The 17,374-nt window shown below is 48.6% G+C and overlaps 5 protein-coding genes across 5 annotated transcripts; 2 read left to right on the top strand and 3 right to left on the bottom strand.

Moving 5' to 3' along the window:
- Positions 1–204: 204 nt before the first annotated feature.
- On the bottom strand, positions 205–2,014 carry V1508DRAFT_395878 (uncharacterized protein; the record flags this gene model as incomplete). Its single annotated transcript, XM_066938076.1, has 2 exons — positions 205–1,206; positions 1,253–2,014. The coding sequence occupies 2 exons, from the start codon at positions 2,012–2,014 to the stop codon at positions 205–207; spliced, it is 1,764 nt and encodes a 587-aa protein (XP_066797410.1).
- Positions 2,015–4,082: 2,068 nt separating this feature from the next.
- V1508DRAFT_412561 (uncharacterized protein) lies at positions 4,083–6,115 on the bottom strand. Its single transcript, XM_066939640.1, has 3 exons — positions 5,899–6,115; positions 5,375–5,818; positions 4,083–5,318 (listed from the first exon to the last, which is right to left on the bottom strand). Exons 1-3 carry the CDS (start codon positions 5,899–5,901, stop codon positions 4,212–4,214), a joined length of 1,554 nt encoding a protein of 517 aa, XP_066797409.1. The 5' UTR covers positions 5,902–6,115; the 3' UTR covers positions 4,083–4,211.
- Positions 6,116–6,672: 557 nt separating this feature from the next.
- Positions 6,673–8,799, top strand: V1508DRAFT_431040 (uncharacterized protein; the record flags this gene model as incomplete). The annotated part of the gene is made up of 3 exons (XM_066941921.1): positions 6,673–7,884; positions 7,947–8,418; positions 8,480–8,799. The coding sequence occupies 3 exons, from the start codon at positions 6,673–6,675 to the stop codon at positions 8,797–8,799; spliced, it is 2,004 nt and encodes a 667-aa protein (XP_066797408.1).
- A 954-nt stretch (positions 8,800–9,753) lies between these two features.
- V1508DRAFT_454345 (magnesium transporter NIPA-domain-containing protein) lies at positions 9,754–12,046 on the top strand. The gene is made up of 6 exons (XM_066942576.1): positions 9,754–10,168; positions 10,224–10,249; positions 10,330–10,420; positions 10,484–10,574; positions 10,636–10,796; positions 10,858–12,046. Exons 1-6 carry the CDS (start codon positions 10,096–10,098, stop codon positions 11,706–11,708), a joined length of 1,293 nt encoding a protein of 430 aa, XP_066797407.1. The 5' UTR covers positions 9,754–10,095; the 3' UTR covers positions 11,709–12,046.
- Positions 12,047–12,388: 342 nt separating this feature from the next.
- Positions 12,389–15,417, bottom strand: V1508DRAFT_395874 (glycosyl hydrolases family 31-domain-containing protein; the record flags this gene model as incomplete). Its single annotated transcript, XM_066938075.1, has 3 exons — positions 12,389–12,947; positions 13,003–15,174; positions 15,233–15,417. The coding sequence occupies 3 exons, from the start codon at positions 15,415–15,417 to the stop codon at positions 12,389–12,391; spliced, it is 2,916 nt and encodes a 971-aa protein (XP_066797406.1).
- Between the last annotated feature and the right edge of the window lie 1,957 nt (positions 15,418–17,374).

The following is a 17,374-nucleotide window of genomic DNA, read 5'->3' as shown; positions in this document are numbered from 1 at the left end:
TAGTTAATTCTCAATTGATTATTTAATTATACAAAGTTAGACCATCAATCCCCAATACAGTAGAAACACAAAACCAAAATCACAGCACATGAGCGAAAATGCCCGACGAACCCATGAAGAATAAAATAGACACATATGAACACCAGCTATATTTAAAAAATTACTTAATAGTACGGAAGGAAAATGAAAAACGAATTGCCCTGTCTATAATAATATTTGCCCAATGATACGATTCATGCATTCCCAGTTCGACTCCATCACCTTGTCATGCGCGGCCTCTGCTTTATTGATGAGGCTCAGCCAGAAGAGCCGCTTGAGGGTATAAATTTCATGCGTATCAGCTCGCGCAAATGACTTCAAACCCGCCAAGACTGATGTCTCGATAAGTTCCGCTTCCTGATCCTCTACAATGATGACCATGTCGGAGGGGACGCGGGATTCGAAGACATTTGCGTAGATTGACTTACGCGTGAGTAGTGGTCGGCCGACGGAGAGCGCAATTGTCGCAACCATATCTGCCATACGCATTGCGAGCTCCGGGTTGTCGTCTGGCATAGGAAGTGGTACGATAACTCTAGACTGCGCTATCCTTTCGAAATAGGTGTGTAGTGGAACATTGCGGGCTACAGAGAGCATGCTGTCGTCTGGAATCACATACTTCTCCATCCTTCCGGAGCCACCGATGAAGTCAAGCAGCTGGACTGTGATATTGGGAGCTGTCTCAGTGTATCTGGTGATAGCATCTCCGTAAAGTCTGCGCTTTTCGTTCACCGGTAGGACGAAATCTCCTCCAATAATAGCGGCCATGTCACCAGGCTGAAGGGAGATGGTCTGCACAGTTGTTCGTGGGAAGATTGGATTGAAAACAGCATCGGCAGTAAGTGTGGAGACACCGAACACTTCCGGGAAAACGAATTGCATATAATTCGAACTGGATCTAGATGTAGCAACAAATGACCACTTACCAGTGGAGATGTAAGGCTTCGCAAGTGCAGCGAGCTTCGAAGTTTCTTCCTTTTTGCCAGCGTTATCCCATAATGAAGGGTGGCGTACAACACATTGGACAGTGCTGTTGCTAACAAGAGCACGTCTAATGCCGTTGTACAAAGCCAAGGCGTCGTCAAGACATGAAGCTAAGAAGACGACATCAGGAGCACCGACAGGGAGTTCAGTGGCTTTGACAACATGTATCGGCAGTAATTTGGCCTGTCATTCAGTTAGCACGGTAAATACATCGGAGACCAATACGCACCTCTTTGAGCATCAGCATTCTAAACATATCAAACTCCGCATTGTCATAACGGCTTTCTGCAGTAACAGCAGCATCGGTAGCATCGATAATAGTCAAATTGACACGAGAATGCGCAGTCTGACTGATAGCAACCTCGATATCTTCGTTCTGCAAAATCTCGTTGTTTTGCAGTGACGGCGGGAGCATGATGGACCCGGCCAATGCCAATGCAAGGTCAAAGTGAGCAGCGTTGGAGCAGACAATATGGACATTAATAGCTTCATAGTTGACGCCAGTGTAGTCTGCGCGATCGCTCTCTGCTATAGATAGTGGAAGCTCTTCTCCTTCCGCCACGTATTTTGGCAACTCCGGTATCCGATTGACCGGCTTCGCGACGAGAGGTAGCTGGAATACGTTTTCCCATAATCCGAATCCGATTTTAACCAACTCCACAATTGTATTCATAGCCGTTTTGCGTTGCTCCTTCAGTTGCCCATCCTTCTCGACCTCCTCAGCCACATCGGCAGCAGGTCGTAAGTTGATATTTCTTTGGTCAGTGGGCTTGGTGGCAATTTTGTACGGCTCGTATTCGACCGACATCTTGGCTTCTTCCATGGCGAAGAAGACGCCGTGTGCCACCCCTGCTTTCTTGACATAGCGAGTTGCTGGGTTTTGGTTGAGCTGGAGATCGACGTAAGTCTCAGATGGGCTCGAGAGTAGGATGACGGCCATCAATAGGAGACTTCCCAGGACGAGGATGACGGTCAAGGTACTCCGATCCATATCGAGAGAAATAGTGGAATTGTCGGGCTGCCACAGGAGGTTGAGTAGTGGATCGATAATGCTAATTGCAATGCCAATGCAAGTACTACAGGACAGGACAGGACAGGACAATACAGGACAATACAGACAAGACAAGACTGAGGACAGATAAAAACAGACGCGACGGGAGACCAGAGAATAAAAAATGATAGGGGATCTCAACCAGTTCCACAAAGATGTACGAGGAGCAGACGAGATGCAACGAGCTTGTAGTTGCCCGGCTGCGTCGGGGACAAGCCGGCGGGGTGGCCACACGACAGTCACCACAGACATCCGCGAGCACAAGCCGCAAGTGCTCTCAAATCAGCGGGTTCAATGCATCAGAATTAGAGTGTTGACCTATACGTCGTCACGGCTGACTTATTTTACGCCGCACTCTCCAGAAGTGCATTGCATACTTCAGGGGTCCCGTCCTGGAAGACACATTATCTAGATAGCAAATAATACGACCAGCAACTAATGTTGATCGCTAAACCTCAAAGCGCGAATTCACTCGTGCGGCCCATGTTGGTTGCCGTCCGATCGTGGACGTAGATGGTACATGTGCAAGTAATACATGCCTCAAACAGCAGTCACCTCGACAAATGGCTAGACCACCCACGGTCCCGCCCCTGTAGAAACGGCCGACCATCTCATCAACCGTCGCGCATCCAACTATACTCCTAATTCGACCTTTCGATCATCTCATTCCGCTGTAAAATATTATTTTAAAAGCTTTGACCAGAATCCGAGAGACTTGCAGTGTGACTGCAGAACCATCAGTGCCGAGACAGCGCCGACTAGGAAATCGCACTCATTGCTTCCTCAGTAGTCTCGCGCTGTCGCGCATGAGCCATCAGGGGTAATCAGGAGTAATCACCAACCATCGAAAACTTGTTTCAATAAACTAAACGGAAATCCGAATTGAGGCAGTGTCTCACATCACATCATGGCCAGAATGTGTTGCCTAAAAAGCTCTGGCCGAGCACTGGAACCATACCGCCTACGAACTCGAAGTGTGTAATTATCGACCTGAGAAGTTCTATCCGAAACGAAACTCAATAGTCAAAGTGGCAAGTTCGCCCCTTTACTGTTCGGCCCAAGGGGTGCGGCTCTTGAGGAGCGTGATCGGACAAGGCTACGATTTTATCGAACAGTTTCGATTTCCTAGGCCACAACTTGGTGACGGAGACAAATCACAAGGACGAGAGGCAGGACGAGTGCATCTATGCTTGCGCAGCAGTGAACGCTGGACAAACAGGGGTTCAAAGGCAAACAATTCTACTGTTAGTGAGTGATGATCAAGAACTGCATCCATGCTTCCGCTACGTTTTGCCCTTGTACTCCTCCGTGCCGTTCTGGGGCTACTTGACTCTGCGGCACCTGTACTTGACTCTGTTCTCTGTTGTGTCGACTTTGGTGCAAATTGTCAGGTTCAGCTGTGTGACTAACCTGTCGACTGCTCTGGCTGGATTGTGCTACGGTATTCCCTTGACTCCACCATCACTGCAACACGAATGTAGTCTGCACAATAGAAGCGTGTCTTCCATGAGAGGCACTTTCACTCATTGTGCCCGGGCCTACACCCCGTATGCTCGCTGTCCGGAGACTTCCCCTGATATTCGACGATGGTGTTGCATATCGATGCGGCGGTCATATGGATGGTGTGGAGGCAATTGGTCCGCGTTTGCCTTAAGGAAGAGAGCGACTAAATCGCGACATTTCGGGAACCTGGGCGAGTTCTGGGATTGCTTCGTGAGCCAAGGCGTTGAAGTGAGCGTGTGCGTGCCGTCGGCAACGTCCACAACCCGTTCCCTAGTCGCTTCCCACGGGATTCTTCCTGTCTCGCAGTTTTTCCGTAGTTGGTTACAAACTGACGGACATCCGGCCACCAATAGTAGAGCGATACCAATCCAAAGGTCTTGGCACGTCCAGGGTGACCCGCTGCGGGGTCGTCATAGACACACCTTTAGGATATCTACCTTCATCGAGCAGTTACCAACATCAGGGTAGGGGTTCTGAGAATACGGAATGGGTGAAATTAACAATATTAAACGTATGTGAATCCATTAAAAACATTACTATAAAACAGGATTTGAACAGAGGACACTAAACTGACATGATTCTATCATTCGTTTTACCCGTACACTCAATCACCCCTTCTTTCTTAGTCAAACATCTAAACAATCGAGAAATTCTCCGCCTCAACCTTGATCTCTTTCGTGAACGGTACTGACTCGCCAGATTCAACGCCGATGACGTCCAAAATGTCAATATTCGCAAACGGAGTAGTCTTCTTGAAAAATATCTCCATGGGGAAGAAGTCTCCTTCTTCATCGCCCTCGGCAGTGAAATCAAAGCTTCCTGATGACGTTCCTTCTGCCTCGCTTATAATTGGAAGGCGCCAGCGAATATAGTTGCCACCGTGGTCATACAAGGAGTCGGAGTTTACTTCGGCTGCTTCACTTGGAATTGGAATGGTAACCGCGACATCCTCGAGGATTGCGCCCTCAGATTGGAGTTCGTACTCGATCGTGACCTGATATGTGCCGGCGCCACCAGGAGATAGCCAGCAGGTGAAGCTCAAAGGAACGAGCGCGGCGTCGTCACCTTTGCTAGTTAGTCGCCATCGCAGGACACCCAATGGGTTGTTGTTCGATGGGAAGCCACGTGAGGCATCCTTCAGTCCGATCATCTTGCTAGAGCTGAACAAAGCCTTGTCGACGTTCGGGTGGGTCTTGAATTGTGCCGCGTTACCGGGAAGGTCGATCGCGAGCCTGATCTTCGAGAGCGCCGGGTCGGCGATACGGAGCTGTAAGTCACCCTTCACTTCTACGCTCTGGACGCTGCCGTCACGAGAAATCTGCCCGCTAATGCTCTCGACTATACTGACCATAACGCCGGTGTTGGAAGCATATGGCGATGCAGCCGCCGGTGGTGTAGCAATGGGTTCTGTTCCAGGATGCACCAAAGGTGTCGACTCTTCTATTCCAATCTCGGAGCGAACATGCTCATACATATCCGTAGCCTTCGACTTCTTGCCCAACTGCATGCCTTTCCCTCTTGGTGGGCCCCTACCTGACGCCGTGCGGTTTCTTTCGTACTCGTAGGACGATTCGGCAGCGACAGCAGTTTGCGCGGCCGCAGTATATTCGCTTGCCGCCGGAAATCTCGAACTCGACGAGATGCTGTTACTGGAAATGCCGCGTTTGGCCATTTCACGGCGCTGCATGTCGAATTGCTTCGCCCGACGCTTGCGCTCTTCGTTTGCTTCCAGCTCCTTGTTCTGTTCACGCTGTCAGCACACGGGTCTCAAATCGTACCTCTTTCGTGTAAACTCACCCTCGCAATAATCTCCTGGATTTTCTCCTCGTGGCTGTCCATCTCCAGATTGGTCCGGATCTGCGACAGTGTCAAGTTCTCCCTGTACCCCAGCTCCACGATTTCATCAAACGCACTCAACAACTCAAACGCATTAGTTAAAATCTCACGCTCGTCTGCAGATTTGCACAACGTCGTCACAGTCTGCGAAAACAAATGCAAAGTGTCAATGTCTTGTAAAATGTTCGATTGCCGGTTGGTGATGAGCACCATGTAGAGCTCCTCGAGGGGTTGATATACGTATCGGACATTTTCGTCCTCGACTGTCGTGTGCTGGGTGCCGCTCTGCGTCAGCTTCGGAAACGCAGCGAGAAGGGCTTCGATTCGTGACTTTGGCATGTCACGGAATTGACGCGAGAGTACGGCTTTGCCTCCGCGGGTGCAGACTGAGGCGGCGAGGACGACCTGCAAGACATGATTAGCGAACTCCTCGACGTAGTCATACACGTCTTCGATATGGACTCTTATATTTGCCAATGACATACCATTGCGGATGCTGTTAGTCAAACCGAGCAGTTCTTAACGATGTTTCGTAGATTCCTCCTACCAAATTGATCGTGGATGTTTTAGTGTCCGTTCTCTGCCCGATAGCAACGTTGCAGCCACGATCTCAAGTTTGAAACGGCGGCCATGCCAAACGTGTGCAGTTCGTAGATTCAACAAGTGCATAGTAAACCCTACCCGCTTCGCTAGGGCATTTGCACTTATTTACAACATAAGTAACCGTATATGCCGTATAGGTGCTAAATCTTTTTGAATATGCAGAACAGGTGCAGGTTTAACTGCTGGGGTCAGCCACGTCAAAGATCGCCTCCAGCGGTTCCTGGCTACTTTCACTGATTCACATAAGCAACGCATATTCTTTTAGAATTCAGTAAATCTATTGCCTGGGCCATTCTTTAAATATTTGCTTTGTTTTGGCTCTCTATGAGATTCATTACTGTACCATTCTTGTTTGTACTATCTTAGGCGACTGATTTCTGCATCAGAAAAGTTTTATGTCGCAGTCATTATCACGGAGGGTTTATACTGACGAAGTAGCAAGTATTTCTGACAACTAACTATCTAGGTACGCCTTACGACCCATCGGCGGCTGATTATAGATCTAAAGGGATTCCCTATCGGGGAGTTACACCAACACATCAGAATTTTCGAGATAAGCTCGCGGCTGCTGCGAAACATTTAATTACATCCACATCTCCATTCGCGCCATATCTCGACCGCATCAGATCCGAGAAAAGCGTATTTGCTTTGGTTTAATGTCGACCGTAGCAATCCCTACTACGACTTCGTTGCTCCGATCGACGTCCGGCACTAGCACGCCCGAGCTATCGCGCCAGAACGACGAAGATTTCAACATGGATCAATCGCTCCACTCTGACATCGAGATGCTTGCTGCCGAAGATGACGATGACGAGATGTTGCTTGATGAAGACGCGCAAGGAGAGCATGCCACGGCACAGATACAGAACACTCTCTTCTCCCCACCTGGGTCGAGCAGGATGGAGGAAGACGAAAAGGATGGTGGGTTTGACATCGTCATCGAGGAAGTCGATGATGACAATAATGCCGGACAAGAGGATGAACAGTTGCTAGATGCTGATGGGTCGACGCCGGTTCCCGTTGTCGTGGAGGAGGAAGTTCCTGACGAGGTACTTGAGGAGTCCGATGTTGGAAGTCATATTGTAACGGTAGTTGAAGAGACGCAGTCTACTTTACAACTCCCGGCTGAGGAGACTACAACGGAGCCAGTTGTCGAGCGACCTGCTGAGGTTCCAGCCGAGGTGTTTTATGCACATGAATCGGCGTCTGAGGTTGTCTCAGAAATCCGTGAAGTGAAAGCTGGAGACACTGAGGTCATTGAGGCCACTGAGGGCGCTGAGACCGCTGAGACCGCTGAGACCGCTGAGACCGCTGAGACCGCCGAGACCGCCGAGGCCGCTGAGGCCGCTGAGGCCGCTAATGTCGCTAATGTCGCTGAGGTCGCTGAGGTCGCTGAACGTGATCCACACCTTAGCACGACTTCAGTCGTGACAGAGGACCAACAGGATGCCCAAGGACTCGAAGAAGAAGAAGAAGAAGTAGTCGTAACCAAACTTGCTCCCGCTCCCGCGAATGAGCAAGGAAATCACAAAGAGGCACCTCTGGGCCATACTGAGAATCCCGCGTCTCAGGGACCTGATGCCACCGTCGATCAGACGACAGATGAGGTTCGCAATGTCCGTACTGATTTCCCAAACACTTGTGTAATCTTGCGGAAAGATGACGGGAATTTTCTGCTTTGTCCATCCGATGTCTCTGATGATCTTGTTGCCGAGTTGGAAGCTCAGCAGATTTTAGAGGATTATGCTATTTTGTCGCAACCTTTGGTGACTATGTTTGCGGTTTTGAGGGGTGTCTTTAACGACGAGCTAGCAGAGGACTGCGAGCTCGTGGCAGAGATCCCGCAATTAGGACTCTCTGTGTCTGAGGTGAGTACCAACGCCAATAATTGCCACCTTGATGGCGATATCGAAAGGCTAACTTTTTGCAGGATAATGTTTTTTGCCAGGAGGTGACGGTTTACGATCTGGTAGAACTGTACTCAGGACTGAGCATGAACGACAACGCGATTACCCCCAACGTGCCATTGGTTATTCACCTAAATGCGCAAGTCAGATTCCTGTATCGATTTAACCATATTGCTGCGCTAATCAGGCAAGGCAAAGGACTTCAATACTTGTATGACGAGGATGCCGCTACAATTGCGAAGCAACAATATCATACGAATGGCATCTCCGCTACGGACGAGGGACCAAAATTGGATGCAAATACAACTGATCTGCAGGATGTTGCTGCGAAAGAGGTGGCCGACGATAAAAGTGAATTTAAGCAAGAGGTTATGGTATCTAGTGATTCTGGCTCCGGACTCGTACATGCGGATACAGCGCCGGACAGCGGTGATGTCGCGTTCACGGGTGCGGACTATCAAGAGCAGGACGATGCTCTGCCTGGTGTGGTCAATGGTGCGTTGATACTAAGAATGTATGATGCGAGAGCCGAATGCCGAATCTAACACTATCCCAGATGCAGGAGCTCTTGCGCTCGCCGCGGAAACAACCAATGGTGACGTGACGAAGTCTCCGATTGTCGTATCGAAGGGAGAAGACCTTCCGCATACTCCATTAGACGAGGAACTAAATCCAGCCACCAATGCCCACGTAGTATCTGACAATATAGGGACTGGTAAGCGAATCCACGACACGCTTGATGAGGACGACGACATTGTCGCGCCAGAAGGTACTGATACTGTCATTAATAGCTTGGCGATCATTCGTGCTAATATCTGCTTCCAGATAAACGAGTCAAATCAGTCTCCGAATAATCCCCTGTCCACCAACTTTTAACGATACCTACAATGATTGCCCATCAGTTTGCTACCAGCCTTCTAACGATATGCACAATAATTCTGTACAGGCTCCGACTACCGATCCTCAAGGATGCAGAGTGTTGGTTGGTTTTCAGCTTTGCAACTGTCCGTTGCACTGCATGGCATATTCTGCGACACGCCGTCGCTGAGTCGTTAGATCGACGATGGTTACAGACGGTTTATAACTTCAGTATTGACGCTCGCCTTGGACCCAACAAAAGTATATATAAATGTTTTTCGCTGTTAGCGGGGTGAGGCTAGGTCTTACTTTAGCTATCTGTGAAAATAAGGTAGTATTTTTAATGATTATTATTGGATTGGTTAGTGTGTGAGTAGTGCTTATCTTGTGCGCTACCGCTAATATCGATGTATATTGTTCCAGTTTGTACGCTCGCGGGGTTACGGTCTTGTTGTTGATATTTTAACGGAAACTTCGCTTTGCATTTGTCTGTGTCTTTGGGATTGTGATATGGTGAAATTTACTGTATGGAGCAATTTGTACTGAGTAGTTGAATGCCATCATAGTATTCTGCATATAACCCCTGAAGAAGAAGAAGAGAGACGGGATCAGCCGTCAATAATTTGTGCCTTCGAAAACGTCGTAGGTAAGGAACGAAGAAGACTTTTAGTAGTCGTCGTCAACAGTTTGTGGTAAAAACAAATATATATATATTATGTTCTCGTCTTGTCAATCACATCTTCCACTGCCATCTCCTGACCAACCAACAACCACGCTTTATTTATAAATTCGTGTGTTGGCAATGTTAGAACCCTAATCACAGTTACGATCCTGTGCGCCAGCTGGAGCGGCACAAGCCACGAAATGCGGTTGCTGTGGCGCTGTGCTGCCTCCTGCGCTTGTCGTGTCAGGCAACTATATTTCCGAATAAGGTAAGATGCCAAACTTTCGTGACGCATTGCCCCCGCCTTTTGTGAGCGTGCTGCTGCGGCCAGGGGTTCCAAAATGGGCGTCGAGCGCTTCTCTCAGCCCAACATGAAGTGGCCAGATTAGCTTGCTCACAAGAGACACAGGAGGTTTGTCAATCAAAATTTATTTGCCGCCTAAAGGCTGTTTAAGTTTCTATTTCTTAAATCAAGGCAAGGTCCCTCTTCCTTTTAGATTTTTTATCTCTTGCTTCAGTTGTACATCTGGAAAGTGCACGCTTGCGGTAACTTTGACACTACTGCCTGTCGTCGTGCCTGCTATTTGATTCCAGCAACGCGTTGTCCACGCTTCGTCGAACGATCCTCGACACGTAGTCAATCGTCCACCATGTTTCTCCCTCTAGAAGTTGAGGACAAGTATATTGGTCTGGGACTTGCTATAAGTAGCAGTTTAGCTATTGGTAAGACCTAGTTAATTGGGCATCGTTTAGGCTGTCGCTAAAATGTTTGGATTAGGCACCAGTTTCATAATAACAAAGAAGGTTGGTCAATTTGCACATTAAAACAATTTCTATGGTAGTTGGACTTTGGGGAAGTAGGAATTGGTACTGACGGATCCCAGGGTCTTATGGATGCGTCCGACAAACATGGATTTGAAGGCAATGGCTACCAGTACCTGAAGAACCCAATCTGGTGGGCTGGCATGATTACAAGTAAGACCCTCGATGACGACACGTGCTCATCAAGATGTAATTATTAACTTGGATTTCCATCAGTGGTTATCGGAGAAGTCGCCAATTTCGCTGCGTATACGTTCGCACCCCCAATTCTTGTGACGCCATTAGGAGCGTTGAGTGTACTTATAGGGTACGTGTACCATGATAACGTGGAAAGCTGCGTCAAGAGGCTAATCGTTGCCATACCACAGGGCTGTATTGGCTGCTCTTTTTCTTAAAGAAGAGTTGGGCATATTGGGTAAAATGGGTTGTGCTATTTGCTTGATCGGATCCGTGATTATTGTTCTCCACGCTCCTCCTGACAAGGAGATCCAAACTGTGGATGAAATTTTGATGTATGCAATACAGCCAGGTACGTATCAGGACAGTATATTGCTTAATGAAGCTGGTGGTTAATGTATCCGCTTTGTTAGGATTCATGCTGTATTGTATTGCTGTCGTGATATTCGCTGGCGTGATGATCTATAAAGTTGCTCCAAAGTACGGAAGGAGGTCACCATTGATCTATATCTCGATCTGTGCCACTGTTGGGTCAATCTCTGTCATGTCGATCAAGGGCTTCGGCATTGCTGTGAAGCTCACTCTGGGTGGAAACAACCAGTTCACTCACCCATCGACATACGTGTTCGCCATTGTTGTCGTAGTTTGCATTCTAACCCAGATGAATTATTTCAACAAGGCATTGGATCAATTTGATACATCCATTGTGAACCCCATCTACTACGTCTCCTTCACGACCTGCACACTTATTGCCTCCGCCATTCTTTTCCATGGATTCAACACGACAAGTTTAGTGAACACACTATCGCTTCTATGTGGCTTCCTTATTATTTTCAGCGGCGTATATTTGCTTAATATTTCTCGATCAGATCCCAACGGCCGGAGTTTCCAAGCTGGCCGTACAATGGATAGCATTCCTATGGAGAACGGTATCGCCAGCATCCAAACGCGCCGGAGCATTCAGTTGCCTCGGAACAGCTTTGGTATACACCGACGAAGCAGCTCTTTACGACAAGAGGCACGATTGATCGGTGAATATGAGGAGCAAGGACTCGGTTTAACACGGTTGGACGAAGAGAACGGTCCAGAGGAGGAGGAGAACGATAATGATATTAACACCTACAATAACACAATTAAAAATAGTGGATCTATAAAAAGTCGGGCGTCGAGCGAATTATCGCCAGTTGACGCGGTTTGGGAAAGACCCTATGATCCATATAATCGGTATGATTCTCCCAAAGGCTCTAAACTTTCTATAGTTTGATTGGCGGCATTTCGATGGGTTTGGAAGTGATAGACATACATACGAGTTCTACATATTTCCGGTTTTGGTTTATTGGCGTCCGAAAGTCGTGCTTTATGTTTGTTATATTGTCTGCTGGGATGGCCTACCATTTTGGATTATATTGGTGTGGTATAAAGTATTTTGTCAATTAATGACGAGTTCTGATTGTATGTATCAACTTTTCCTGCATTTGCTATCACAAGATTTGTATGGTTTCTCCCCTTGTTATTGTCTCATTGTCATGTTATGCACCCTGCTGTCTTGTAAACTATATAAAATTGATCAGGACAAATTATCCTAGCCTCTCAAGTGTGTTGACCTCGGGAAATTATTTTACAGTCGGGGTCTGATACGCGACCCGTCAAAAACTATTACTGAAACATTCTATACGGTCTTATGTATACAGAAGGAGCTTAGCCATGTGCATGTGTCACGGGTGGTCTAGCGTATTGTCATCGACTTTGACATTCTGTTTTCTTTTAACCTGTACCTTAGTCCGATTGGCAACATCCAACATATCCACTGTCTACGGCGTAAAGAACCAGTGTGAAAAAAATGCATTATCACAAACTCACTGGATGTAACAATACGTTGCACCAGATACAAATGCACGAAATTACAAAACTACAAACTTTTTTAATCTCTGTTCATCACCATATTCACTCCCAAGAAAAGACAAGAGGAGTAGACCAAGCGCCAGCTCTTGTGAGCGACTGTAGATTCTCAACCTTCAGAGTGTTGTTGACATAGGTGAAGTTGGATATCTTTGTCTCGCCGAGGCTGACAATGCTGGGCTTGGAGTCGACGCCGAGAACCGTGATGCTGCCCAGTGGCTGGCAAACGTCGTACGTGCCTCGAGGAAACGTGTAAAGCGAGCCGTGCGTAGCGACAAAATCGACGACCAAGGAGTCCTCGACGACAATAGACTCGCCATCATCGACATAGAGAGTGCCCTGAGCAGTACCGCCCTTGTCGAGCGCGACAGTAATACCCCAGTCATTCTTGCGCGTCTCGGTGGTGGTGTATGCGGGCTTTTGGGTCGGAATGACGTAGCCGCCGCGGATGTGTACGTTGATGTGGCCGAGTGGAGCCGAAAGAGTGACGTTCTCGCCAGGGCCGGCGCTGACGGGCTCATGAGTGTAGTAGTCGTACCAGACCTCGTCGGGAACACCAGGGAAAACACCCTTCACATAATCGACTAAAGGTTCTAAGACGGGACTAAAAAATACTGTCAGGAAGATTGGAAGGAAGAGAGCAAATCAACAACACATACGTAACAAGAATTGCCTCGCCAACCAAGAACTGCGTCTCAACAGACGCCAAAGACTTATCATAAGGGAACTCCCAAGAGAGAGCACGAAAAGCTGGCATACCGGTCTTGCTTGCTTCGTACATAAGAGTGTAGTAGTAAGGCAAGATCTCATATCGGATAGCCATGACCGTGCGGGTGGCCTCAGCGACGGACTCCCAAACATAGGGCTCCTGGTCGATCGCTCCGAGGTAGTTGTGATTACGATAGAAGGGGAAGAAGGCGCCCAGCTGCATCCATCTGTTGCAAAGCTCCATATCAGTGTTGCCGTTGAAACCGCAGACATCGACGCCGAACATTGGAATACCGAACAGACCGAACGAGAGGGCCTGGGGAATCGAGAAATACATATAAGCCCAGTCCCCGGAATTGTCTCCGCCCCAATGCGCCGAATGCTTGCCGGATCCAGGGAACGTCGATCGTGAGACGATAAATGGACGCTTCTCGGGAAAGACCTCAAGGAGAGCGTGGTAGGTGGCATTCGTGATACCGTATCCCCACAAGCTGTGGACTTCATACTCGAGCGTACCATCAGCGTGGGTAGCATTAGGGGACACAGCGTGGACCGCAAGATCGTGGTTTCCCTGCTGGTGGTTGATGGCATAAGGCGGGTAGTTGATATTACCCTTGCCAGGAGCCTTGGTGTTCATCGGATTTGTGGACACAGTAGTCGAAGTAGAGGTGCTGCTCGCCGTGGAGGATGGGCTGGGGGTGTGAGTGTACGTATACCAGATGGAGTTGTAGTACGGAAGATCGGTCGAATTGGTGATGTTGAAGCCAAGGGGGAATGTAGTAGCCGGTCCACCGACATCAAACGGAGGGTGAACGGGATTCTGAGTGTAGTTCTTGGAACCGCAAGAACCAACGCAGAACGACGAGACTTCGTTCATATCGAGCCAGATACCATCGAACTGGACCTTCTTGTGCCAATCGACCATAGCCTTGGTCCACCAGTCCTGAGTGCCAGACGCCAGCCAATCGGGATAGACAGTATAGCCGGGCCATACAGCGCCAATGTAGAGTGATCCATCAGGATTCTTCAAGAAGGCATCAGCCGCTACACCATCGTCGAAAACTGGATAGATATCAGATTTGTTCAATGGCGACGGGTGATAAATAGCCGCGTCAACGATAGGGATGTAATGCTGGTGATTGGCATGAAGAGTTTCGATGACAGCCTGGAACTTGTCAAGCGGATAGCGGTGAGGATCGGTGGTGAAGTCCTTGTACGAGTCCATGTAGTCGATATCAGTCCAGATAGTCTCAAGGGGAATGTCGAACTTGCGGAAATTCTCAATGACCTCGCTTAACCGATCGCTTGTTTGGTAGCCCCATCTGCACTGGTGGAATCCGAGAGACCAGTATGGAATCAAGTTTGGCAGACCAATAGTCGACACGTACTGAGTTATTACGTCTTTGACTGTCGGTCCGGTGAAGAAGTAGATGTCAAGAGTGCCACCGAGCAAGCGCCACGTGAGAGACTCTTCTCGGATCAAAACCTCCTGGGCGTGAGAATTGCGAAGGTAGACGCCGTGCGTGGTGTTGGTCCCATAACGTTGGTCGACGTAGATTGGATGAACACCGTAGATGTTAGCGTCAATTGGGTCACCGGCGTCATTCGAATAGAGTGTCTTGTTCACACCAGGCTCCTGCTGGAAACCATGGATAGACTCCCCGAGACCAGTGATGAAATGTCCCTTAGGCAAAGAGGTGTTGAACTGGATGAACTGGTTCTCGTATACGAGAGGGTTTCCTGCCGTTGAGAATAGGATCTCACCTGTAGACTTGCGGACGATGGTGAAACTGAACGGCGAAGCAGTGTACGTGAAGACCAAATCGGAATCGACGAATGGAGTTGATGTCTCGACACCAGGTTTAGACACCAAATTATCGGGCAGAACATAGACGTATGTCAGGTCGACGGGCTGGATCTGAACATTGAGACGCTCGGCGGACTGATATTCGACGAAGAGCGAGAGCTCGTCGAAGTCGTAGCCGTAGACATTGCACTCCTTGAGAAGGCTGAGGCGGCCGTACAATCCAGTCTCGGTGGTCTTCAAACCAGTCAAACTGTAACCTGAGCAGACCTCGTTGGCATCGGCAGCGTTAGGGTCGAATATATTTGGATATTGGGTCCTGTGGCAAAAGTTAGAACAAAATGGGACTCGACAGGCTGACAAGTGAGACCCATTACACTCCTATTGTAGCCCATTGAGCTACAGATATAACCTCACTGGTAGCAGACGAGGTAGCACTCGCAGTGGAGGAAATGACTGACGTCGAGAAAGTGGACGTAGCCTTGGCGTGAGCGAGTGAAGCAGAGACTGAAGCAGCCAGAAGAGCCGTGATGGCAGAGGCGCTCTTCTTCGCGAACAACATACTGATGTCTGCAGCAAAGCAACCTGGAGTTGGCGCCGACGGTGACTGGTATGAAGGGCAATGCAAGGAGTGGGAGGCCGGTTTATATATTGACCAGCAAGGAGCAGAGCTGAAGTTAGGCAGAACGTAGCTATCACGACTTAGCCAGTCAGTCAAGTAATCAGGATACATCTAACAGATTTGTTGGGAGCACACGGCCAGACCTCACCGAGGTACCAAGTACCGAGGACAAGCTCGACAACTCGAAGGCAGTAGCAGTCCAACAGCGCGACATTGCATGTGTAGAACAGCGTCACCGATGTGGAGAGCTGTAAGTTAGTCGAATGCCGAGAGATCTGCGGAGCTAGCGTGTTGACCATTTTACTGCACCAGTTAGCTTGACAAGTAGCAGATACCAGTGCCATGACTAGTTCGGTCATTTAGAATTATCAACAAACTGAGTGGCCAGATACATGACAAAGTAGTCAGCTAATGTGGAGGCAGCAAGTACAGGTACAAGAGAACGGTAAAGAATTGCCGGACGTCGGATCGGCCGGGTCAAGGCCGTATAGTTGAGAGCGAATATTTCCGCGATGACTGCGCACGGCAACCTTTGGGTCGTGGTAGGGTTGCAGAGACAGTCGTCTCAACGCCTGTGTACCTTGAATTGGCCAACGGCCTGAAAGGCTAACAATGGTCGGATTTTGGTTATTCCAGACGCTGCTTTGCATTCGCGCCTCTATACAAGCCAATTCATCCTCTGGTCATGAACTTATCGACATCGTACAATCGGCGTCCCCATTTTTAGGAGCCAATGACAGTTTGTTGTTTTTTTACTTCCTGATGCCATATTCATTGCCCAAGGTGGCGGACAGCGTCAAATTTGACCGGATGACCCAGTAGGTAGTCAATGAGTTTGCGGAGAACTTTGTCCCTGGCCGGAGCGGTTCCCGCGATGCCGTTCCCCGCCTCTTTCAAGCTAAAACTCGCATAAACCTTGTTGACTCCACCGCACTGTCTGTATCACCACAACCGTCTTGCTTCGGTATCCCATTTAGCAGTAGATCCTGAGGATATCTCAGACCAGCTATGCACTCGCGTGGTAATAGAAACCGGTAATCGAGCAACGTTATAGGAGTATCGTGGAATAGTCGCCCCGGCAGAGTCGAGCTGCGCAGATATCCGGTCACGCGGGGTAAGCTTTCCAAAGCAGAGAAAAGTCAATCGACCAACACGGGCAATACTGCGCTGTTCTTCAACCGGCGATAGGTCATCAAAGAACGTCTCACTCCCATATAGCTTGTGTCGACACACGGCACTTAATTCAAACAAATGTACTAGTACTACATCGTGGGATCAACCCGGAGAATTTGAGCCTGCCCCACCGCTAGCGAATGGGCCTCATCAAAGAGCATTAACGTGAATTTATCCATTCGGATATGCTTCATTATTGTGGAAACTCGCAACATGCTAACCGAGACGACGCAAGGCCAAGTCTGCAGTGAGCGGCATCGTCGTTTCTCTCTTCGTCGGAGCGCTGCCGGTCTTGTCAAAATGCTGGTCGGCTCTTTCCAACTTGTCCACGGTTTCATCGGTCTCAACCCTAATGACAATAGAGTTAGGTGAGACTATAGAAATCACAACAGGTGGACTACTGAAGAAACTATTTTACTCGCTGTCATCCACTGTACATGCCCCGCAGCACGCAATCTGTCCCGTATCTAATTAGCCGCTTTGGTGTTTGTTGCTGCGGCTGCAAGTTGATGAAATCTCCCGATGTCAATTGTAGCTAGCTATTCTATAATATGCGACAAGATATAATACTACGGGAATGCCAATATCATTATCGTTCATGGGTAAACTAGAGAATATAATCACATTGGGTTCGACGATCAACGCCAGTCACCTTGGGACTACAACGAATTAAGTGCGGGCTGTAAAGATCTCGGTAACTTCGTTTGCTGGCTGTCGTCATGCG

This window comes from Lipomyces doorenjongii (genome assembly GCF_038497915.1).
Source record: "Lipomyces doorenjongii strain NRRL Y-27504 unplaced genomic scaffold V1508scaffold_10, whole genome shotgun sequence".
Lineage (NCBI taxonomy): Eukaryota > Fungi > Ascomycota > Lipomycetes > Lipomycetales > Lipomycetaceae > Lipomyces > Lipomyces doorenjongii.
This window is presented reverse-complemented; position numbering and strand designations above follow the sequence as displayed.

What these genes read in the sequence shown, in the direction of transcription:
- V1508DRAFT_412561 (XM_066939640.1), bottom strand. An exon ending in TCCAGGAGATTATTGCGAGG is followed by an intron (nt 5,319 to 5,374) that starts GTGAGTTTACAC and finishes CAGCGTGAACAG; the next exon opens with AACAAGGAGCTGGAAGCAAA.
- V1508DRAFT_454345 (XM_066942576.1), top strand. Translation starts at nt 10,096, where the DNA reads ATGTTTCTCCCTCTAGAAGTTGAGGACAAGTATATTGGTCTGGGACTT. An exon ending in GTGGGCTGGCATGATTACAA is followed by an intron (nt 10,421 to 10,483) that starts GTAAGACCCTCG and finishes GATTTCCATCAG; the next exon opens with TGGTTATCGGAGAAGTCGCC. An exon ending in GCGTTGAGTGTACTTATAGG is followed by an intron (nt 10,575 to 10,635) that starts GTACGTGTACCA and finishes GCCATACCACAG; the next exon opens with GGCTGTATTGGCTGCTCTTT.